Source organism: Cannabis sativa, chromosome 5 (genome assembly GCF_029168945.1).
Source record: "Cannabis sativa cultivar Pink pepper isolate KNU-18-1 chromosome 5, ASM2916894v1, whole genome shotgun sequence".
Lineage (NCBI taxonomy): Eukaryota > Viridiplantae > Streptophyta > Magnoliopsida > Rosales > Cannabaceae > Cannabis > Cannabis sativa.
In genome coordinates this window covers 68,741,365-68,765,617 of record NC_083605.1, presented here as the reverse complement: position 1 = coordinate 68,765,617, position 24,253 = coordinate 68,741,365, and the positions used below count along the sequence as shown (strand labels likewise).

Here is a 24,253-nt window from a genome sequence, read left to right as displayed (position 1 = left end):
GTTGGGTGGTTGGTTGAAGGTTGCATCAGACGAAGGTTTCAATCAGACGAAGGTTGCTGGGTGGTTAGCTGAAGGTTGCATTAGACGAAAGTTTCAATCAACCGAAATAACTGTTAGCAAAATATTATGCAAATATAATGCAACTGTTATGAAACATTAAAAATTAAAACAATATTTCCACGTACGTAACTCTATCTACACTCTTCATGATTTAATATGAACAAATTCACCATTAGAAATTTGAAAAACAACGAAAATACACCAAGATAAATATTTTACTATAGTATTAATGTAATTTTTTTTGGATTATACTTGAGTTGGATTGTTTGGAAACTCCAACTGAACATTTTGAGAACTGCATTTCATGGATCTGAAAATTGAAGTCAGGACATTAGTTTTATGCAAATTAAATTAGATTTCTTGTTGAATTTTAATTTTGTAGTAATTTTTCTACACTTTTTTTCATGAATTCGAAACAGCTCATGTTTTGATTGATTCTGGTCGTCTTCTCAGGTGAAGTCGCAGGAATTAATAGTGGTTCTCTTTTTGGTTGAATTTTTGTTTCGGTTGCGTTGGGTTGATGCGTGGTTGCGCGATGGTTGCCCAAGAAGCATGGATCCCGAGTTGAAGGTGTGTGTAAGTGGTATTTGTGTAATTTCTTTTATTTTGGTTGTATATTTATTTATTTGGCCAGCTAAAGTATTTATAGGGTATTTTTTAATAAATATGGGAAAAATAATGGACTTTATAAGGTAGGAATAAATAATACAAAAACAATATGGAAATAAAAAATAAATAATAATTAAAATATGGAAAATTAAACAAAAGAACATAAATAAAGATGGTAAAATTTATAATTAACTATCGCTAAAAAAGTCGTTAGAAAAGTCATCGAAAAAATCATCGGTGTCTGAAAAGTAACTGGAAAAGTTACCGGTACCAAAAAATTTGCTAGAAAAATCAACAAAGTTGTCATCGTCGCAAAAAAGTCACCGAACTTAAATGTCTCATATATAAATTAAAATAAAACTGGTTCTATGAAATAATGAATAAAAATAAATAACACAGAATAATTTAAATTTGTTATAATTAAAATAGAACCAGTTCTATAACATAATGAATAAAAAATAACACAAAATAACTCAAACTAGTTATAATTAAAATAGAATCGGGTCTATAACAGTGTTATAATGAATAAAAATAAATAATACAAAACAACTTAAATTGATTTTTACTAAAATAGAACCGGTTCTATAACATAATGAATAAAATTAAATAAAAAATAATTATTAGAGTTATTAACATAATGATTTTTATTTGTTTAATATATAGCATAAGTTATTAAGTTATTAGAGTTATGAAATTATTGCTCGTAGATTTACTACAGACATTGATCGTATTTGATAAGATAAATCATTTTGTTATAAAATAATATAAAATAATATAGTAGATGAGAGGAAAGAAGAAGAAGATGAAGAGAGAAAAAGAAAGTGAATGAGAATTTCTGAGTTGTTTATTCCAATGGGGTGAACCCCTATTTATACAAATACAAGAGTGAGATATTAAGAAACTAAGAAAAAGGAAAACTAAGAAGAAGAGGAATGTTGATTACAATTAATGGTAATAAATAAAAGATTTGGACATCCACATAATTATTAATATTTATAACACTCCCCCTTGGATGTCCATAATAACTGCCTTATTAAAAATCTTGCTGAAAACTTGATCAAAGGAAAAAGAGTATAGTGTAAGCTAACTCCCCTCATTTAGGCATTTGTGGAGATCTTCTAATCGACGAATTTCGATCTTGTCTGCCGTCTTCTCAAATGTTGATGTTGGTAATAACTTTGTGAATAAGTTTGCAAGATTGACACTTGATTGAATATGTTGAACACCAATATGTATTTTCTTGAAGCGTATAAAGAAGAATTTCGTGAAATGTGTTCTAACTCTATCTCCTTCAATGTACCCTCCTTTTAGTTGAGCGATGCAAGCAGTATTATCTTCATAGAGAACTGTTTGTGTTGATACTTCTTTATAGAGTGCAATCCATATGTTTCCCGAATATGCTATGTCAATGATCTCACTCCCACACATTCTCTACTTGCTTCATAAAGTGCAAGTATGTTAACATGATTTAAAGTTGCCTCTTTAAAAACCTTGTCAGAAAAACCCAGTGGGACAAAATCTGAGCTAAAGAAAAAAAGAGTACAATACATATTTCATATTCATAATTATTTGCAAGTTGCCTCGTTAAAAACCTTGCCAGGAAAACCCATTGGGACAAAACCTGAACTAAGGGAAAAAGAGTGCAACATGAATATGTCTCCCCCTCATGCACATATGATCCATAATTCTTTTGGTGATAATATATCTCATAAGATTATTGTTATCACTTTTAAAATATCACCATATATAATCTTTGATCATATATTTTCTATAACTCTTCCAGAGTATGTATGGACTTCTAAATTATAGATGAGGGGTTCGTGGAACATTAATATTTATCCAACTAATTGTATCATTCATGTGTATATACAATCTTGTTCATACTAAAATTTAACATTTCAAGTAGATATGAACATAACACATTAATGATAATATAAATTTCATTTGTGACAATGATGGTACTCCAATACCATATATTTGTTCCATCTTGTTGTATGATCTTAATTTTCATATCAAATGATCATATATCTATAATTCTTGATACATATGAAGTACTTCAGGACTTCAATACTAATGAACAAACTTTATACATTAATATTTCTCGAAATACAAAAGAAATAAAAGTTTGTTCTTCAATTATCAAAAACTCTTCAAGAGTCTATCACAACGTATAATTTACGTATTTATACTGCATAGACAACCATACGTATTTTTCAAACAATAATTTACTTACATGTCTTTATTTCATACAAAGATCTTTGTCATATAGTGCGCGCCTTAGAATTTATATCACTTAAGACATGTATTAAATTCTTCTAGAATTTTTAGATAAAGCTTATTTCAAATTCTCACTATATTAGGAGCTCCAAATAAATAATCTTTTGTTGCAACATTTATGTGACGCTTATAAATCCTTATAAAATATATTCCAGGCTATAATCAAATCATGATTATATTTTCTCAATATTTAAGCCTTTCTTCAATCAATTTCATGTCTATGCAAACTTTGTACAACAATTCATTATGTACAAATACATATATGCAAATTTCTCATTAGAAATATTTATTTGCACACCCTACAGATCTTACTTCACTTTATGTAAGTAAATTTACCTGGATTGCGTCATAATATTTTGGCCAAAAATCAAAATGTATGTCGATGATTCTCGACAAATCTAATACCATGATCCTTGCTATCTCATGTTAGTTTATTGCATATGCAAACATTCAATATTTATTGTCGACAAAAATTTCAATAAATGATAATTTCCTCCCATATTGACATAACTTATAGAGATCTCTTTAAATTACATATTTTTCAAATATGTTTATCATTAGGTACCTATATAGAATCACTTCAGGGATTCAATTATGATCAAATGTGTTATGTCTAACTTCTCTTGGGAGTCTTTTCGAGTACCATTTTCATCACGGTTATCATTTTAATACTTTATAACATTAAGGTATCTCCATGAGTACCTCTAGATTTAACAACTTCAGGGCAAATCAAATGAACATTTATTAATAATTTCTACATTGTTCATTTACGCTTCAGGCGTTTTCAACTCATTCTATCTCAACTTTGAATAATATTGATTTGCAGTTGGTATATATCATTTTGAACTATATTGTTCTTATATACTTTGTGCAAGGATCATTTTTCAAAAATTATCATCGATCCCAACTGCTTCTCTCCCCCTGATCGAGAGAATTTTTAAAATTTGTGATATCTAATAATATTAATATACCTGTAGGGATTTCAATATATCACAATGAATCAATATTTATTTAAACTCATATATATACTATATGACATTGAACTTCAGGTTCAATAAACTTCAGTTTCAAGTTCAATCCTTATGAACTTAATTCATTTCTAAGAATGAGTCATATGTGTATAATTAGAAATACATAAATTTACACATTTTGTAAATGCATGATCATATAATCTTATCACATCGATAAGAAACTATGCAATAAAAATCTAACAATGGCTCAAGATTGTTAAGAAAATATAATTTAAATATTTTCTATGTGCAAATATATGCACATTCTTCTTTTGAGCCTTATAATTAACAATGAGAAGAATCTTCTGGTTCTTCAACAAAATTTAGTCAAATTCTTTGACAATTTATTGCATATGATTGATCATGTCAAAATAATTCAATTCATGAACTTCAGGTTCACTATAATTTGTATTTCAATGAAACTTTCAAAATGTAATGTAAATTCATTACAACATAATCATTACAAGTTTCATTTTTATATACACGAATAATATAATTATATTATTCTCCAAAACATATACACTCTTCAGGAATCACTATCATCAATTCAATGATGTGTATAATTTAAAAGATACATGACAACTTCATCATGTTATTGTAATGGTCAAATAGATATAACCATAACATATCATTCATTTTTCCTGATATCTTTTTAACAAGTCGTCTAATTTATTAATAGACTATTCATCAGTCTAATTATCATGACTTGATATATTATATATTTAAATGTACAACAAGTACATATAATAAGTTATTTATTATCACTTTCATAACTAGATAAAAGTTACACATCTAGGTATATACAAAGACATTTTACTACTCAAAGTAGCAATTGTATGTAAGACTTCTTCAGGAAGCTTTTCAACTAATCATTTTGTGATTCTTTATCACTTTGATTATATTGGATCACTAACAAATATTAGTAAATTATATATCCACTTTTAGGAATATGCAAACTGAATTATATGGTAACTATATATTTACATATCATGTACCAACAATAGTTTGAAACTATTGATTTCAAGAAATAATAAAATATGTATATATTAATTTGCTTCTGGCATTACCAATATATGTGAAATCTATATTCTTTGAAATAGAATTTCATGTCTATTCATTCTCTTTAGGTAATGATATTTAAATATTCTAAATGTACAATAAGTTTGTACAATTCACATTCTATTAAATAATCAAGTATACTTTTATCTTGACTATAAGTGTGTCCGTACTACAGGTACGCGACCACTATTATTCAATTCCACACATGATATATAGATTTCATGCACTTTGATTGTGTGTGGTATCTCATCTTTTGGTTATTTCCAATTTCTTCTGGAAATATTTGAGTAGCAAACAATGCCATTGATTATTTAAAATCATTACATTCACTTCGGGGAATGACGTTGAACAAGTAGAACATTATTATAAATTTCTTAAAAATTTATTACTTGTTCATATATAAAAAGAAATTACTCAGCAATTTCTTTAACAATATTTCAAAAAATATATGAATACAATTTTTGCATAATCTCCAAGATGTATGCAAAATTTGATCTTTAATATATGTCACATGCAATAATTTTCAACATTGCAAGCAATAACAGTGTATAATAACATGACTAATACAAACAATCTTTAAAAGTAGTTGACTTCAATTCGTATCATTCTCTGCAGGGAATGATGAACAATAAATACATGTCTCATGTATTTAAATAACATTAGTCATGCTCACTGTTATTCTTATACTTTGATGTTTCAATGCAATTTTCTTAACATTCTTTTTAGGTATTCAAAACCCACTATAAAATTGCATCAATAATAATCATTTTTAATGATTCTTTAGTTGTATTCACATAAATACAATCATTTTTTTTCTTCGATAAATATAAAACATTTACTTCAGGAAATGTTTGTCAAAATCTATATCGATATTAGATTACTTTTCATTGTCCTCAAAGAATACAAGAACATATATATAAATATGTATTCATCTCTTTCATTATATATCCATCAACTATATAATGAATATTACGTTTGCATAATCTTCAGGATATATGCAAGATTTTATTGAGGACGCATAATCATCAGGATATATGCAATATTATCGAGGATGCATAATCTTCAGGATATATGCAATATTTTATCGATGATGCATAATCTTTAGGATATATACAATATTTTATCGATGATGCATAATCTTTAGGATATATGCAATATTTTATCGATGATGCATAATCTTTAGGATATATGCAATATTTTATCGATGATGCATAATCTTTAGGATATATGCAATATTTTATCGATGATACATAATCTTCTGGATATATGTATAATTTATATAGATTTTCTCTATCATATCATAGGCACACATATATTGTAAATATTATGAATGATAAGAACATAATATATATATATGAAATCAATAATAAATATATAAAAATATATACATACATATATAATATATAGATATATAGATAAAAAGAAAAAAGAAACCAAATGATTCTTGATATTGTTTCAGTCAGAGGAGTATATATATATATATATTTAGTGTATTTTGACTTTGAAACAATTCAAGAACTTTAACAAGATACTTACATTGGGTCTTAGGCAGAGACTCATGCTTGAAGCTTAGGCAGAGACTCGTGCTGATAACGTGTTATAAAATAATATAAAATAATATAGTAGATGAGAGGAAAGAAGAAGAAGATGAAGAGAGAAAAAGAAAGTGAATGAGAATTTCTGAGTTGTTTATTCCAATGGGGTGAACCCCTATTTATACAAATACAAGAGTGAGATATTAAGAAACTAAGAAAAAGGGAAACTAAGAAGAAGAGGAATGTTGATTACAATTAATGGTAATAAATAAAAGATTTGGACATCCACATAATTATTAATATTTATAACACATTTCACTATTGTTAGTATTTTTTATAATTTCTATATATTGATACTTATTTTGTTTAACTGTAATGAAAATAAAGTATAAATTTATAATAATATTTATTTATTATTTTTATTTTTATTTTTCATCTCACTAATGTATAGTTTATTTATGTGCAATTAAAACACTATTTTTCCTTCAAGCTCTTAGAAAAAGGATAGCAACTTTTAAAGCAAATTGTGTGACGCTGATGACATTGGATTGTAATCTGTTACCAAGATCTTACAATCATAATTTATTTTTCTACCAGTTTTCCCTACTCTAATAATTTTAAGATCATTGTTAGTAGTTCTTACAAGTTTGTCATTCAGATTTTCAGGAGTGTCCTTAATCTGTGTTGCTCACAAATTAGTTGCGCATGCTCTTCGGATGGATGAAGAACTTGTTTAGCTAGATATGAAGATTCATGTTTTTGTTGGATGTTTAGTAGTATTTTGATAATCATGACATGTATAGTATGTATTTGATGAACATATCATAACTAGCCTGTATGATATTATTATATTTTTAATGAATTTATTTATTTCCTTTCAAAAAAATATACTAATTTTTATAAGTGAGTTGCCCAATATACCCTCACTCTCTACTTAAGTCTAAGTCTAACATATAATTTACATTAATCTAAGGGGTCTAATGGGAATATCATTTATAAAAGTGGGTATATCTTAAAGAATATAAAGATGAAAGTAAAAATTAAAACAAGTAAAGTAAAATAGGTATACAATCTAATTTTATCGAAAAAAATGATGTAAATTTCTCCCAATGGTTGGGCTAAGCTGAGCCCACTAACAACAAACGACGTGGACAGATAATTGAAAATTTTAGAAACGACGTGTCGTAGATAATACGTCATCTTCGACATCTGGAGCTGGAGGTTAGGAGGCCAAGTTTGTTGGACGGTGGAGAGAGAGAGAGAGAGAGAGAGAGAGAGAAGAGAGAGAGAATGTTCCTTGCCCGAACAGCATCGCAAGACCTCCCTAAAAAACTTACTGGAATTGCAAACAGGTCCTTCAAATCCTTGAAAATACAGGGAGACTCCGTCGATTCATCAATTCCTTCCTCTCTCACCCATGGAATCCACGTCTTCCATTGTCCAGTAAGTCCTCTCTCTCTCTCTCTACCGTCACACATTTTCTGATTGGTTCGCCAGAAAATAATGCGCAACGATTCAACTGCATTTTTGAAACATAGACACTTCTGAGATTGTGTGTTTGGAAATCAATATAGGATGCTGTCGGAATCGTGGCTAAGCTATCTGAATGCATCGCTTCCAGAGGTGGAAACATACTTGGAGCCGATGTTTTTGTACCTGAAAAGAAGCATGTCTTCTATTCTAGAAGGTATATTTTGAGCTTGCCACGTTTGAACTTCTACTTATTGAAATTACTTTATATGTATTTTGATTTTTATTCGGAGTGGTCATTTATTGATGACAGAAAGCTTAAGAGACAAATAAATAATTACAGTCCTTTACATATATAGCATATTGAATTGCAGTTTGTTTTGCTCAGTGTACTTAGCCAACTGAAATAGGACTTAATCTTTTGGAGTCAGGAAGTTGTTATATTAGCTAGTTCCCACTTCATAGGAATTGAATTGAACCCCAGATAAAGGCAGACCCCAAGAGCTTCTTGGCCACTGGTCTAACCCTCCTGCCCTTGGTAATAGACTAGTTGGTGTTATTTAATGACTCCATGTATGTACTATACTATGTATGTCAAAATATGGTTAGTTCTAAAGATTGTTGATCCCAAAAATAGTCAAGAGTAAGAAATATGTGAACCCCTTTTACTTTCTTTTTTTGACATTATTTGGGGGTGGGGATTCGAACTTCAGACTTACTCTGTCTGTAACTAGGCTATGTCTATGACTACAAACCCCTTTTCCGTAGAAAATAGATTTGTAGGGTTTGGGTGAGCCTATTATTACTTTATTAGAGGAGATGCGCAACATAAGGGAGGCCTAACTATTGTTTATTGTTGACAATTTTTTCGGCATCAATATTCTAACTCTCAGGAGCCAACTAGCTGGAATGACACTCATGCTGTTCTTCAAATTGATGTTGTTCATTTATAAAATATTTGTTTGGCAGTGTTACTTGAATATTATAGATTGCCAATTTAATGTGAAACCATGCCTTAGTTAAAAAATGAAAATAAGAATGAGCCTTCACTTTTATTTTTTTGGACATATATTTGAAAACAAAACTAATTGAATCCCTTTGGCTTTACTGATCCAAGAATACATTAATTGGAGAACTAAACTGGACACACAATCATAATATGTGCTGGCAGTGAATTTATTTTTGATCCTGCTAAATGGTCAAGATTGCAAATGGAAGAAGACTTTCTTAAACTGTCAACAACATTCAATGCTATGAAATCTGTTGTTCGGGTTCCCGATCAGGACCCTAAATATAAGATTGCTGTTTTGGTTTCAAAGCAGGTATAGAATTTTGCTTTTCTTGTATGCATTTGCACACATGTACGTATACATTTAATATGCATTATGCCAATTGCCAAAGATTTCTGTACATTCTTGAAGGAACATTGCCTTGTCGACTTGTTACATCAATGGCAAGATGGAAGACTTCCAGTAGATATAACCTCCGTGATAAGGTAAGGTTTCAAGAGTATCAGCCTCTAAACAGATTTTTATTATCTTCTTCTTCTTATTTTTAATTGTTGTTCTTGATGGGTTGTTTTCCTCTGTAAATCAGTAATCACGATAGAGCTCCAAACACCCATGTTTTCCGCTTTCTTCAAAGGCATGGTATTCCTTATCACTATGTAAGTTCAGATGGTGATTATAAAAGTGAAGTAGAGATGTTGAACCTGGTTCAGGGTACTGATTTTTTAGTACTTGCCAGGTACATGCAGGTAATAAGATTATTAAACTGTACCTTCTGGAATATCTCTTTCTAAACCAAATCTTCCTGTTAATAGCTTTACTATTGACATTCAGCGAGGTAGATTAAGAGAAACTGCTTTTTCCTACTCTGTTTGCATTGCAGTGTGAAAAATAAAATGAAGTTGATTATCTATGTACCTGAATTACCCAGGAAAGTAATTCAGAACATCATTGTCCATCTACTTTTGCAGGTATTATCTGGTGATTTTCTGAAGAAATATGGAAAGGATATAATCAATATACACCATGGCCTTTTGCCATCATTTAAGGGTGGTAGTCCATCTAGACAGGTTTGAGCTTCTATCTATGAGTTACAAACGTGTACTCGCCTTTCGAAATTAATCCATTCTTTCATCCTAACTGTCTATGCATGGTTAATATGCTAGATTATGTTGGCAGGCTTTTGATGCGGGTGTGAAACTAATTGGTGCAACTAGTCACTTTGTGACTGAAGAACTTGATGCTGGGCCTATAATAGAACAGATGGTGAATATGAACTGATTACTCCTGCTTTTAAGTTTATGTTTATTTCTATTTTCTGATGCTTTTTGCTCTGATTCTGTCATTAACTCATTATAGTATAATTCTTGACTCCTCTATGCTGCTAGTTGGTTTTCAATCAACGAGTTCTTTCATTCTCATGTCTAGTGAACAAGGCTCTTTTTGGTTCAAAATGATCAAAACCCTCTCAGGAAAACATGGGGTTGCCTTGTCCAGCATGTATATATATATATTTCTCAATTAGAAGCTAACTGCTCTAGAATTATCATGCTTAGAACTGCCCTCAATGTATTCATTTTTTGTCGTTGCTTAAAGGATTAAATATGTATATACATAGGCATACTATGCCATACAAGTTTTAAGCTTTATCACATTTTGGATTGGCAACGTCAGATTCCAATTTGTTAGACTGAACAAAATTTCTAGCTAGCTTCAAATAGGAAATCCAAATAGTGGTACTTGGCTATTTATTATAATAAAAACTCCCACTTGAGCAACGTGTTCTTTGACAATATGCAGGTTGAGAGAGTTTCACACAGAGATAACTTGCAGAGCTTTGTGCAGAAATCAGAGAACCTCGAGAAACAATGCCTTTCAAAGGCGATAAAATCGTACTGTGAGCTGCGAGTGTTACCTTACCAGGAAAACAAAACCGTTGTGTTTTAAAGCAATGAAGAAGTTGATAAGTGTTTAGTATCTACAAAGTCTTGTATCTCTTGCCATATTTTTTCCTCAACGGTTCGATTTATGTACTTTTTTACTCGATTCAATAATGCCAATTTCTGATTTGTTTACATGAAATGAAAGAAAAAAGGAGTCACTCTATTTTCATTTGTTTTTCTTTTTGTTTCTTTTTTGAATTTGTAAATTTTTGATGTGAGCGAAGAAAATGGTTCTTAGCATTCTATCAAATATTGTATATAACGAAAAATAGTTCTGAAAATGCTTTTCCCCAACCAAATGCTTTAGTGGAAATTGGAAGCGCACTCGTTTTGGAAAATTGTTCAAAAAATAATAATTTGCTTTCATTGAGAGTTGAACTCAAGACCTCCCGCTTACTAAACGGGTGCTCTAACCAACTGAGCTATGAAAGCTGTTGGATATATGTTTGAGTTTTATATATTTACCTTAACTATTAAATATTTACGGGCACAAAAATAAAAATTATAAAATAACAAAAATTGGACTTAAAAGTTAAGATGTTATTATCTGTAATATTTTGAGATAATTAAGACACTGTTTTTTTGTAAAAAAATTACATTTTTACGTTTAAAGATTTTTTATTTATTTTTTATTTTTACAGTTATTTATAGAATTAACATGAAAACAATAAGAAAACTACATAAAAGTAATATGAAAATAACATTTAAATAATATTAAAATAATAACAAAAAATAACATACATATAACACAAAATCAACAATAAAATAACAAGAGAACAACATAAAAGAACCGTATTTTCTGTAAATAAAAATAAAAAAAAAACCGTAAAATATTTAAAATTCTGTGAAACTGTATTTTTGTAATTTTTTTTGTTATTTTTGTGTATTTGGGAAATTATCCCTAATATTTTTATGAGGTGATATTTTCTATAAATTTTTATTTTTTTAAGTAAATTAATCAAATTTCGGATCATTTTGAAAAGTGCATTCTATATATTTAGATATTGATCTTTGGGAGAATAATGAGGAGTGAATGGTAGATCTTGCAAGTAGAATTATTCTCATTTTGTTCTTATGGAATCCATGTTTAGTAATATTAATATATTCTTTTATTAAAATTGTCACTACAAACAAATCACTAATTGCAATGTGAATCATAATTAAATGATACTTGGGATACAAATCATTGTTTTAAACTATAACATAAAATGAAAATGAAAAACATGTTCTTTTAAATCTGAATAAAAGAAGATGGACCTTTCTCTCAAGATGAGAGTGTTGGAATGTCCAACGGTGGCTGTGTTCCATTGTGATTAATCTTTCCCTTTGTGTCAACGTGGTGGTCCTTTGGTTGGGAGGTTTGTCTTATACTCCTGAGTGTTTGGTTTTCTTTTGTGCTTTTGGTTATTTCAGGTGGTAAAAAGTGAGTTTTCTTTGTTGTTTTCCCATCTTTTAATACAAAAAAGTGAGTCGTTGTTTGGAGTGTTAATCGTCTTCTTGTCTTTTGTCGGCTGGTAAAAAAGAATATTGTGTCAAAGGTTGTTGCTTTGTCTTCTTTATGGGGGATATCAGTGCAAACTCACGTGGTATTGATGAGGTCCCAGTGGTTGGTGACATCCCCTCTGAAGAAATAAATGTTCAGAGTGGGAATAAGGGTGTGGAAATTAATGAGTCTACAGTGGAATCTCGTGATCCTCAACAGGAATCTAAGGAGGAGGATGAGGCTATGGAGCAGATGCGGAAAAACTTTCTTGAGTCCATGACGCTTGAGTTAGAACCTGATTTTGAGATTAATGCCGATGTCGCACGAACAGGTGTCCTGGCCTGTTTTTTCGAAGGGAAGGGGGTTTCTAGATCCAGATTGAAAGAAATCCTTTCCCAGATATGGCGTAAAACGGTGAAAGGAAACTGGAGGTTTAAAACTCTGAAAGTGGGTCTTTGGGGGATTTTCTTTGATCAGGAAGAAGACTGCGTGGAAGTCTTAGAGAATCGTCCCTGGCTCATCAATGGGAAACTTCTTATTGTTCAAGAATGGCCAGAAGATGGGATTTGGAGTAATGTGGATATGGGGAAGGCTGTGTTTTGGGTTCAGGCTGCTGGGTTACCAGGACCTTATCTAAAAATAGTTAATACCCCTACTATTGCTGCGAAAGTGGGGAAATATAAAGGCTTTGACATGGCGGATCAACGAACCATAGCAAGAAGGGGATTTCTTAAATTCCAGGTTGAGATTGCTACTTATTATCAATTAACTCCTGGGTTTTTTCTGGATATAAAGCGTGGAAGGAAGGAATGGATTCAATTCCGGTATTATAAACTACCGAAAATTTGCTATAATTGTGGGTATTTGGGGCATGATAAAAAGGATTGTTTCAGAGCCACTGCATTCGCATATCCCCCGGAGGGGAAAGCTGTACCTGCTTATGGGCCTTGGATCAGAGCAGAAATGGCGGTTTTCAGTTGTTTTAATCCCAGAAACCAGATGGACTGGTTCCGAAAGGCCGAGGAATTTCCTCCCAAAGAAACATCGCCGATCGGGCTCAGAGCTCACAGGGCGGAGAAGGGCAAAAAAGTAGCCGTTTCTGATCAACAGCGGGATCCCCCAGGCGAGTCTCAAAAAAGGAATATTACTAGAAAGGTGATTAGAGTGCAGAAAGAAGCAGGTATTACAAAGGGTAAGGTTCTGAAGGTGGTAGAAAAACAAACCATTTACTCAAAGGATAATGAGGGATGCAGCTTTGAAAATGGGAATATCTCTGATTCACGTCTTCATAGGGTTCCTAGAGCCAGGTCAGTTTCTCCTGGGACTTTACGTAGATGCAATTTGGGTAACCCTATTGATAAAACCAATGAAATCATTCAAAAATTCACCTCCCGCCCAATCCCTGACCCTAGAGATAATGGGATCATTACCACTATGATGGCCCATTTAGGGCCCACGTATGGCCAGATGACTGAAAGCCCACATATTCAGCATTGTAAATCTAGACAACCCCATTCCTACCCTGAGCCCACCCATTTCCCATGGCCTGAAGATGCTAGTAAATCTGGGCTTACTGAAGAATTAATGGGGCCAGCCCCGATTGATAAGTTTGAGCCTACTATTACTTTGATCCATGACCCGATTGATTTATCTAATGATGTGCATCACTGTCCTCAGCCAAGGAAGAGAAAGGCTAGTCTGAATTTAATGCCTTATGTTCCTAGAAATGCGAATACTGTTCGAGAATTCGATCAGACGATGCCTTCCCTTGCGGCTTTTTCTCCAGGGCCTATTACTACTCCATTCAAGTTGGGCAGTGGTGCCTCCTCAAGTGGTTCTTCTCGCTGTAGGGAGGACAAAAAAAGAAGGAAAAGTTCCAGACTTAAGACTTTATCAAATGACAAAAGGAAAACTGGCGTAATTATAAAGAATGAGGGAGATTCTGTAAGAAATTTGGAAGATGAACTGAATAATCTGGTGGAAGTTCAAGTGGAATTGGCTCAAGAGCTTCGGTTGGGTGAGGAGGCGGCCCTTAGCAAGCCCCCCACATCCAAATGAGATTCTTTTCGTGGAACTGTCGTGGTCTGACTAAAGACCCGACAGTCCAGGCCTTATCGGTCTGGGTCAGGAAATACAAGCCGGAGTGTATTTTCCTTATGGAAACCAAAGTTGGTGTCGAAAGAATGAAGGAAGTTGCTAGGGTGTTGGGGTTCTCAAATTGTGACTGTATTGCTTCAAGAGGTTTGGCAGGTGGTTTTTGTTTACTTTGGAATAATGACTTATGTATGCAAGTTGTTTATAAAGATGATTCTATGTTTGGAGCTGTTGTGTGGGATCCTTTTGTGAAGATGTCGTGGAGATTCTATGCGGTGTATGGCACTCCGTATGTGTATTGCAAAGATGAATTTTGGCAAAACATGGCAGATCTTATTCGGGCTGATGATTCCCCCTGGATTATGCTGGGTGATCTCAATGTTATTGGTAATGAGGAAGATAAACTGGGGGGTAGAAAAGTTTCTTGGTCAGAGACTAGATGGATCAATGACTTCCTTCTCAACACAGGGGGAATTGACTTGAGATTTAAAGGGGGAAGGTTCACTTGGCACAATAAACGGTTCAATGGGGGTCTTGTTCGGGAAAGACTGGATAGGGGAATTGCCTCCCATGACTGGCTCACGGAGTATCACAAGGCAGGGATTCTTAATTTTCCTATCTCTATTGGTGACCATGGCCCCATTCTCTTGGACACGCATATGTTCAGAAGGAAAGGCTACATTCCTTTTAGATTTTTTGAAGCTTGGACCAATGTGGACTCCTGCCATTCAACGATTCAACAAGCTTGGAATGGTGTGGAGGGTGATCCTATGGAAAGTTTCTCTTCAAAGCTTCATAAAACCAGAAGTGCGCTTCAGGTTTGGAGAAAGACTGCTTTTGGAGATTGTGACTTAATGATAAAACATTTAGAGGAGCGGTTAGCATGGATTCAGAATCAAAACTTATTGCCTCATCTTGCTTCCGAGGAGAAAGACATTCTCCAAAATCTGAATATGTGGTGGTTGCGAAAGGAGAGTATCAACAGACAGAAATCAAGGGAGGTGTGGCTTAGGCTTGGTGACCGGAATTCTCGGTTCTTTCATACTGCTACTGCTGTTCGTAGTCGAAGAAATCAAATTTGGTCCCTCAAGGATAAATTTGGTAGATCGTGGGATGAAAGAGAGAAAATCTCAGGTATTATCAATGATTATTTTTATAACCTTTTCTCCTCTGGTCATCCTTCAATCCCTGGCGATTTTGATTCTCTATTTTCTGTGAAAGTGGATGAGAATGCAAACACTCTGTTATCTAGTATTCCTTCTTTTGATCTAATCAAAGATACTGTGTTTGATTGTCATCCTCTTAAGGCCCCGGGGCCTGATGGGATGTCGGGGATTTTCTTTCAAACTTATTGGGATATTGTGGGTTCTTCTTTCTGTAAGGCTGTTCAGGATGTTTTTTGTAAAGGGGTGATAAACTCTAAGCTTAATTATACCTTCATTTGTCTCATTCCTAAGATCCATAATCCTGAGAAGATTGAACAGTTTCGTCCAATCAGTTTGTGTAACTTTCTCTACAAGGTTGTTGCAAAGATCATTGCAAATAGGTTACGCCCTATTATGAATGATTTAGTTTCGCCTCTTCAGTCGGCTTTTATTCCGGGAAGATGGATTGCAGAATCTTCTATCCTGACACAAGAAATTGTTTATAAGATTAGGCAAAAGAAAGGGAAGGGTGGTTTAATGGCGGTCAAGCTTGATATGCTCAAAGCATACGATAGAATGGAATGGTCCTTCATTGAAAGAGTTCTGATGGCTAATGGTTTCGACTCTAAAGTTTGTCATCTGATTATGGCTTGTGTGAGAAGTGTGTCTTATTCTGTTTTGCTCAATGGTAGTCCGATAAAGAAAATTGTTCCTCAGAGGGGTTTGCGTCAAGGAGATCCTTTGTCCCCTTTTTTATTCTTACTTTGTCAAGAGGTTCTCTCAAAACTTCTGTTGAAAGCTGAGTCTGATGGGTTGGTTCATGGAATTAAAATAGCATCATCGGCTCCTCCCATTAATCATCTCATGTTTGCCGATGATACTATTTTGTTCTGTAGGGCCAATGAAGGGGAAGCTGCGACTATTATTCAATGTTTGTCAACTTATGAACAATGGTCTGGGCAAAAGTGTAGCATGTCAAAATCCAGTGTTCTTTTCTCTTCAAACTTAATCCATACCCGTAAGCAATCTCTGCTGAATTGCTTAAAGGTTTCCCAAGTTACTGGAGACGAATTGCATCTGGGGAACCCCTTCGTGTTCAAAAGAAGGAAGAAGGAAGATTACACCAAGTTGAGGTTGAGTTTGACAAAGCGTTTGGAAGGTTGGAAATTGAAACTGTTATCCTATGCGGGTAGGCTCACTCTCATTAAGTCAGTGGCTGCTTCCATTCCCGTTTACAGGATGTCAACCAACGAGATTCCCCTTTCGATCTGCAGAAGTTTGGACGCGTTGGTGAGAAAGTTCTGGTGGACTGGGAATGTGAACAAAGACAGATTTATGGCTTTCAAATCCTGGGATATCATTTGTCAACCAAAATCTCATGGTGGCCTGGGAATTCGAAAATTTGAAGACATGAACAAGGCTCTCTTATCGAAACTTGCTTGGCATGTTGCTTCCCATGCCCCTAAACCTTGGGTTCAATGTCTTTTGAGCAAATACTGCCATCATGGTTCTTTTTGGAATGTTGAACACAAGGCAAACGAATCCTATGTTTGGAAAGGAATCTTAAATTCAAGAGAGCTTATTCTTAAAGGTTCAGTTTCTATGGCTGCTAGTGGGGTCTCTATTGATTTTTGGAAACAACCTTGGATTCCTTGGTTAAGTTGGAGTGATTTTAATGATTTGATGAAAAAGTTAAGAGGGAAAGGTTTTACTATAAGATCTTTGGCTGATTTATCCCTGGAGGGTAGATGGGATCAGGAAGTGGTTTCCCAAATTTTTGATGAGGAGTTTGCAAAGAAGATCCTGGATATCCCTAGACTTCCCATTCATCATGGTGATCGGCTGGTGTGGAAAAACAGGAAGAATGGTGTTTTCTCCGTTAAGGATGCTTATTATGTAGACCAGGTTTCTAGTTTTAGACCTTCTCTGGAGATTTGGAAGCACATTTGGCATTCATCTATTCACCCTAGAGTGTCAATTATGCTTTGGAGAATTCTCAATGAGGCTCTTCCTACGAAATCTAGGCTTCCATTTCTATCGGAGAAGACTTGTTTCTTGTGTGGGTGTGCTGAAGAGAACTGTCTGCATTTGTTCAAAGAGTGTTCTGTGGTTAAAGCAATTTGGTTTACTGGTTTATTCCCCTGCCACCTTGATTCCATCCCTGGTGATTCATTGATTCAGGCTTTAGAAGCCATTTGCACTACGTTCTCGAGTGTCAAAAGGCCACAGATCCTTCTTTATTTTGGCTGTGTTGCGTTGGCTATTTGGCAGCAAAGAAACTTAATGAGATTAAAAGGAGGGGCTGTGAATTTTGATAAAATTATGTTTACGATCTCTTCCTTTTTAAACGATTTTGCTTGCCTTTCTCTTCCTGTTGGTAATCCAGGGGCTGTTACTAGCCCTCTGCCTGCTGAAATTTGTAGAAAGGGTGTGGATATAGTGCTGGTAGTTGATGCTTCTTGGCGTGATGGTGTTGCGGGTTTGGCGGCTGTTATGACAAACTTCGTTAATGGGAGCTGGGCTTATAAGACCGCCTGTGTGAAAGCGACTTCTCCTCTGGAAGCTGAAGCGAGAGCGGTTCTTCTGGCTCTGGCGTGGGCAGCTAGTTCCGATTGGAAGTCTATTCACCTGTTCTCGGACTCTTCGATAGTTATTAACAATTTTTCTAAGGATAGAATCCTTCCTGATTGGCTAATTATGGATGTCTCATTTTCTGTTTTAGACTTGGTAAAGTTGTTTGACGTGTGTAAGTTTTCTTTTATTCCTCGTCGGTTAAACTCTGTGGCGGATGGCCTTGCCGGGAGTACTAGAATTTCTAGTCCAAAGGCAGGATTGTTCCTTGGGGAGGGAATTTCCCCTGTGATTCCCATCTTTTGCTCTTGTTGTTAATGAACTTTGCTTTCTTTCAAAAAAAAAAAAAAACTATAACATCAAAGAATAAGAGAGAATTAATATCTCTATCTTTTCTTTTTGGTTTTGGACTTTAGTTGCTTTAAGGTAAACTATGGACAAAACACATTGTCGTTGTTAAATTATTGTATTATAGAGTTAGAAAGAAACACTAACACATTATCACAATGTCTATGCACGACAAAGTTGGCTTTAATAATTTCCCTTGGAGAAGACAAAAAGGAGTAGATAGATAGATAGATATTAGATATACAAATAGATACATAATGAATGGCATAGCTTTTCCCTCATAATGAATATTTGATAACATAAATAAAAGACATAATGGAAAGAAGTAAAAGAACAATAACATAGTTTCAAAGGAGATGAGTTGTAGTACTACTATTATTATAATTGATGGGAAATTCTGTGGTGTTCATTTTGAAAAGGAGGGTACTGTGTTCCCTCTTTCTGTTTCTTCTCAGGGCCGAAGGTTGGGTCAGTAGGGCCCACACACAAGCCCAATTTTTTTTAACAAAAATATCTTAAATTTACTTTTTAAAAATATCATTTTTATATTTTTACTATTATTTGTTAAAAAATATAACTATTTTTTTTTTTTAAAAAAATAATTATTTTTTTTTTTGAATAAAAATCATAAGATCTATTAATTAATAAATTCGTTCAAAGCAATAGTTGCACTTCAGAGGAACAGTCCTCCAACAGAAACACACGACTTGTAGAGAAACAAGAGTCTCTTGCCAAGCAATGAGCCAACTTATTTGCAGATCGTTTTACAAAATACAAATTGTGAAGGCATAAAATACCGCTCTGAATCGCTTGGACGCACACTAAGCTATCTGTTTCTAACATGACTCTATCCCGCGAATGAGTTGCAATCCAATACAATGCTTCTTTAATGCCTATTATCTCAGTAATTTCGGGTTGAACACATCCAATCTTCCCCTTCTTGAATGCTTCTACCATAGCACCATGATAATTCTGAGCTACACAACCCATGCCAAAAGACAAGACTCGAATCAGAAAAAACTAAAAAACCATGTCAAAAGACAAGACTAAAGAACCATGTCAAAAGACAAGACTAATAGAAAACTAAATTAGTTTCAGCACATAAACACGATCACAGTATTAAAATTAATTAAGGAATGAACTCCTTATAATTCTAACCCCATAAAAACATTAATTGGAATTAAACTAATAATAGTAAATTAATAAATGCAAACAAAAATCTGAAACTGAGGACGTTGTTGAGCCGAACTGAGCCACTCTCAGACAACTGCTCTTGAACCTCTCAGAGAAGAAGACGTTGATGTGGGAATGAGAAAAACTTTGGCATCAATCAAGAAGATCAATACAATAGTCTTCTCCTTCGGTAATATCTTGTCCTCAAGTTTATTGTCTATACCATTGCCTCAGGCTTGCCGAAAAACTCTCCAATTTAGACTGTGTGCATGAATTCTTGAATGGGAGAGATGGTGGACAGCCGATAAAACAAGAGAGAGGGAGGAGGCGATTCAAATCGTAATGTAATCGACAATGAATCAAGAATGCCTAACAAATTTAATTTTTAAGATACGAACATTTGATATTTTATTAAGGAAAAATATCCAATTATATTTTTAAAATACTATATTTAAAATTTTTACCACTATATCACCAAAAAAAAAAAACCATAAATTTTTTCATACTAAAAAAGTCCAATTAAATTTTTTAGCCCAAGACCCCCCAATTGGCTTGAGACCTATGGCTTCTATTCGGGCCTCTCTCCTCTCTCCTATTCGAAATAAAAAAGGAGAGAGAAAAACAAGGTAAGAAATTTCCATAATTAAGGTCTCGAACATAACACTATACTAATGTGGCACATTATAAGTGATTAATAATTTTCATATGTTATTTATTAAACCAAAATAGGTAATAACTGATATTAAATTACACTAATGGTGATATGTGATCTCTTGTGGTGCATGACTCTTAGCATTTCTCGTAATTATTACATGCAAAAATGTAAAGATTAGACACGTGAGGGGCACCACCGCAAAATATTATATTGTTAGTTTCATATATTTAAAAGATATTAAACATTATTGGTGCCTAATAACAATGTTTATATCAATGCTTATCTATTTAAGTATCTCTAATGTGAATTGTAAAATTGCAAAATAGACTCTATAAATAATCTATTTTTACTAATTATTCTACATTAGAAAAAGGATAACGATGTTGCATACACGAGTCAATTGAATATTTTTATCTGATTCTGGTACAACTTGGCCTTATTATTCATCTATTCCAAAAAGCTTAGCCAGATTCAATCGTTGGCAAAGCTAAGGCATTTATCAAGCCAAAGAAAAAAAAACACAGAATCATCATTTTCAAGTGACTCAACATTATAAGAACATGCAAAAATTTGTGTGATTTCCAATTGTATTTGTTGCTGTAGAATGATCAGACTCTTCTCTCCTTGTAAAGGAAGTATGACATGAATGTGGTTTTTTGTTTTCTTTCTCTTGTGTGTTAACTTTTTGTTCTACACACATATATTTATATATATATACACAAGTGAAATCACATACTGTAACTAAATCCCAGAGAGAAATCACTCTCTTCATTGGAGCTGATTTTACGAAGAAGACTTTGTATCCCATCAACCCATCTCTGCTTATGAGTCTTGCTTTTGCATTTGAACTCCATAAGACCTTGACCAGTTTTGAGCCCAAAACTAACTTCTTCTGAACTATCCCTTACTCTTTTGTATGGCCATGCCGATTTCTCATCACAGACTCCATAAACAATGCCTATTCACAGGGTAAATTTAAATTGATTGTGAACATGTTACTCTTATGTATTTAAGAAGAAAATACACAGGTTACAAGGCAAGGAGTATTGAAAATGCTTACATTTGATGTTCTTGGAGAAAGCTCCTCCAACATGTTTACTTCTTAGTTTGATTATGACATGAGAATTCTCATTGATGTGGATAGTGACACGCTTCCATTGTAAACCTCCTACGAATTGAAAAGAGTAATTTGTTTTATGTAAAGGGGACCGAATTCTTTTGTATCAAAAGAGTTAAAAAATGTTTTGAGTGTACCTTTGGGTAGAACTTGTAACAAATCTCCTACAAACAGAGAACTTTCATCCTCCATTGGACTACAAGAAACAGCTTGTGGCTTATTTTCAGTCATTCCTTTTTCGAAAGGACTTATTGCAGCATTCTTTCTCGACTCTTTTGGCAATCTTGCTCTCAGAGCAGCTTCACCCCGTAAAGCTTTAAAACAAAACAAAAGAACAGTTTAGATTAAGTATTGAAAGGCTGCAGATGTATTGGCCTTACAGCTTGGAATGCAGTATTATGATGAAACAGCACATACCAGTTGCAGCAGCTGCTGTAAGAGTCACGAGATCACCTGGACTTTGAATGTCCACTGCTGATCTAACAACTGAAGCCACACGGTCATAATCAGCTCCAGCCGCCTCAGCCATTTCAATGCAATGCGAAGCCAAAAGTTCTGTTGCTGATGCCAATGCCACCCTCATTTTCGATCCATGGAAACCAGAGTTTTCCTCTGCAGCCACTGCAGCCAAGGCTGCAGCAAGTCCAGCAATAGATAGGGCAGAATGTACTCTTGCATTTTCTATCCGAGCTTTGTCTTTCTTCTTCAGTATGCTAGGGCTAGTCTCCTTAGTTTGGAACAATTTTCCAATTGACTCCATGCTCTTTGTGTAAGCAGACTTTCCACCCTTGCCTGGCTGCAAATACAAACAGATTCACTTGGAATAAGGATATGAAACTATTATGCACATCAAAAAAAGTTGACAATGAATAAGGATAGCTTACTATTGGTGGAAGACCTGATTCCCTGATTGTATCAGGATTCTTGTCAATAGAAAATTGCTTCTGTTTCTGAGCAAGAGCCTTGGTAATTTCCGAGGCCGAAATACTCCATGACCTTGATAAGAACTCCATAGGTTCATGGGGTGTTTTTGGCTGAGTTATTGTAGGCATAGATGAAGCTGTTTGCAGATCCTCATTTTCCTCCAAACTCATTAACCCTTGTAAGGAAGTAGTCCTCAAAACTGAAGAATAACTTCCACTCATTTCTTAGTATTGTGTTCTTTCACAGACAGACTCTTCCTTCAATTGTTCTATTTCAACCAAAATAAATAGATGGATTGATTCAAATGTTCTGTAACTCAAGTATGCTCTTTTATAAAGAACAAGGTCGACCAATAAGCTTTGACTTTTCCTGTGACAACAATTGACAGCAAAAGTTAGAATACTAAAATTGAGGACTCAACAGCTTTATTCAACCAAACAAATAAATATTCTAGTTAGGAAGGGAAGAGTGGAAGACCGATGATCTTAGAAAAAAGTGCCTCTAAAATATTGTTTAAGAGACTCAAAAAGTGAGACATGGTATGTGCTGATATATGAAAAGTAATATCTTTTATCTCTTCTTGAAGCAAAAGCAGCTTTTTGATAAAACTAAAGCTTTCTAAAACAACATCAAAAGTAGTTTCAAAGCACAAAACGAAAGACTACCAATACTCATTATTGAAATCGCCGACTAACCCAACAGACAAGAAGAAAGACTAAAAGTAAGATTCAAATTTTCACATGTATATACATATATATATTTATATAATAATTCAAAACTCATAATTGACAACGCCGAATAACCCAACAGAAAGAAGAAGAGTAAGGTTCAAAGTTTCCACAAATTGGAGTATAGTAAGATTTATAGATAAAGGATTCTTTTTCAAAGCCAATTTGCTTACCTTGATCAAAACCCAGAAAGCTTTCTATTTGAAGATACTCAATCAAACACCTTACCTGCAACAAAATTGTTTACAAATATATACCCAGAAACAGGGAGACAAACTGAATCACAGAACCGGAAAACGAAGCCTCGTGTTTTGAACTCTGATTAGTTTGGATAGATTAAGAAAAAGGGTCGAAATAAAAAACAGAAGTGGCGTAAATCTATGGAATGAAAGTGTGGATTAAGGAACAAAAAAGCCCGGATAAGAGGAAAATGGTTTAAGGGAAAGCATGCAAAGCACTTGAATACATAAACAAATGTCGGAATATAATTATAGACGAAAAGAGGACAGATTATTATTGATGCAATGATGATGTTGTTTTTGGTGGTGAGTTTATAGGCTGATATATAATATATATAATAGTATAGCTATAAGAACTGAGTAGTGGTGAACTTTGATTTGAGTAAGCAATTGACACTTAGCAAAGTTTGGGTTTTTAAAAATTGGGTTTAAGAGGCAACTCAGGCAATGCCAGCCTATTCATGGCTATGGTGGTGGGGTCACTCTTATTAGACTTCCATGCATATTTGTTCTCTCTTTTTATTTATTTATTTTTCATTATTATTATTATTACATTTATTGTGCAACTATTTTAAAGAGAGAAAAATACTATCCCACATAATTTTATTTATGATCATTTAATTAGAATTTTGTTTTTAAGGTTTGCAAATTATAGAGCGTGTACGGCGGGACCCATGAAAAATTCCATTCAAGGGCTTTAATTGCTCTGCAAAAATAAAATTATATAGAAGAAAAAAATATCAATATAAGATTTTTTTTAGGGTGGGGATGTAAAATGTTTTTAAAGTTAAAATTAAGTTAGTAAA

General features: G+C 33.6%; 2 protein-coding genes and 1 non-coding gene across 5 annotated transcripts; 1 reads left to right on the top strand and 2 right to left on the bottom strand.

The window, feature by feature from the left end:
- The first annotated feature begins 7,703 nt into the window (after positions 1 to 7,703).
- LOC115717339 (formyltetrahydrofolate deformylase 2, mitochondrial) lies at positions 7,704 to 11,002 on the top strand. 3 transcript variants are annotated; one of them, XM_061115884.1, is made up of 9 exons: positions 7,773 to 7,993; positions 8,125 to 8,237; positions 9,192 to 9,342; positions 9,442 to 9,515; positions 9,617 to 9,686; positions 9,767 to 9,865; positions 9,999 to 10,097; positions 10,207 to 10,293; positions 10,828 to 11,002. In XM_061115884.1, exons 1-9 carry the CDS (start codon positions 7,841 to 7,843, stop codon positions 10,972 to 10,974), a joined length of 993 nt encoding a protein of 330 aa, XP_060971867.1. In that variant the 5' UTR covers positions 7,773 to 7,840; the 3' UTR covers positions 10,975 to 11,002. The 3 variants fall into 3 exon arrangements, with proteins under 3 accessions (XP_030502170.2, XP_060971867.1, XP_060971868.1); XM_030646310.2 differs by having other exon boundaries at positions 7,704 to 7,993; positions 9,617 to 9,776; XM_061115885.1 differs by lacking the exon at positions 9,767 to 9,865.
- Positions 11,003 to 11,328: 326 nt separating this feature from the next.
- Positions 11,329 to 11,402, bottom strand: TRNAT-AGU (transfer RNA threonine (anticodon AGU)). The gene has a single exon. It is a non-coding gene; the product is annotated as a tRNA-Thr (tRNA).
- Positions 11,403 to 20,769: 9,367 nt separating this feature from the next.
- On the bottom strand, positions 20,770 to 23,918 carry LOC115718183 (VAN3-binding protein). The gene is made up of 6 exons (XM_030647147.2): positions 23,382 to 23,918; positions 22,441 to 22,849; positions 21,974 to 22,352; positions 21,694 to 21,870; positions 21,500 to 21,607; positions 20,770 to 21,397 (listed from the first exon to the last, which is right to left on the bottom strand). The coding sequence occupies exons 2-6, from the start codon at positions 22,699 to 22,701 to the stop codon at positions 21,168 to 21,170; spliced, it is 1,155 nt and encodes a 384-aa protein (XP_030503007.2). The 5' UTR covers positions 22,702 to 22,849; positions 23,382 to 23,918; the 3' UTR covers positions 20,770 to 21,167.
- Positions 23,919 to 24,253: the final 335 nt, after the last annotated feature.

What these genes read in the sequence shown, in the direction of transcription:
- LOC115717339 (XM_061115884.1), top strand. Translation starts at nt 7,841, where the DNA reads ATGTTCCTTGCCCGAACAGCATCGCAAGACCTCCCTAAAAAACTTACT. An exon ending in GTGGTAGTCCATCTAGACAG is followed by an intron (nt 10,098 to 10,206) that starts GTTTGAGCTTCT and finishes TTATGTTGGCAG; the next exon opens with GCTTTTGATGCGGGTGTGAA. An exon ending in GGCCTATAATAGAACAGATG is followed by an intron (nt 10,294 to 10,827) that starts GTGAATATGAAC and finishes GACAATATGCAG; the next exon opens with GTTGAGAGAGTTTCACACAG.
- LOC115718183 (XM_030647147.2), bottom strand. Translation starts at nt 22,701, where the DNA reads ATGAGTGGAAGTTATTCTTCAGTTTTGAGGACTACTTCCTTACAAGGG. An exon ending in AATCAGGTCTTCCACCAATA is followed by an intron (nt 22,353 to 22,440) that starts GTAAGCTATCCT and finishes TTGTATTTGCAG; the next exon opens with CCAGGCAAGGGTGGAAAGTC. An exon ending in GTTACAAGTTCTACCCAAAG is followed by an intron (nt 21,608 to 21,693) that starts GTACACTCAAAA and finishes TTCAATTCGTAG; the next exon opens with GAGGTTTACAATGGAAGCGT.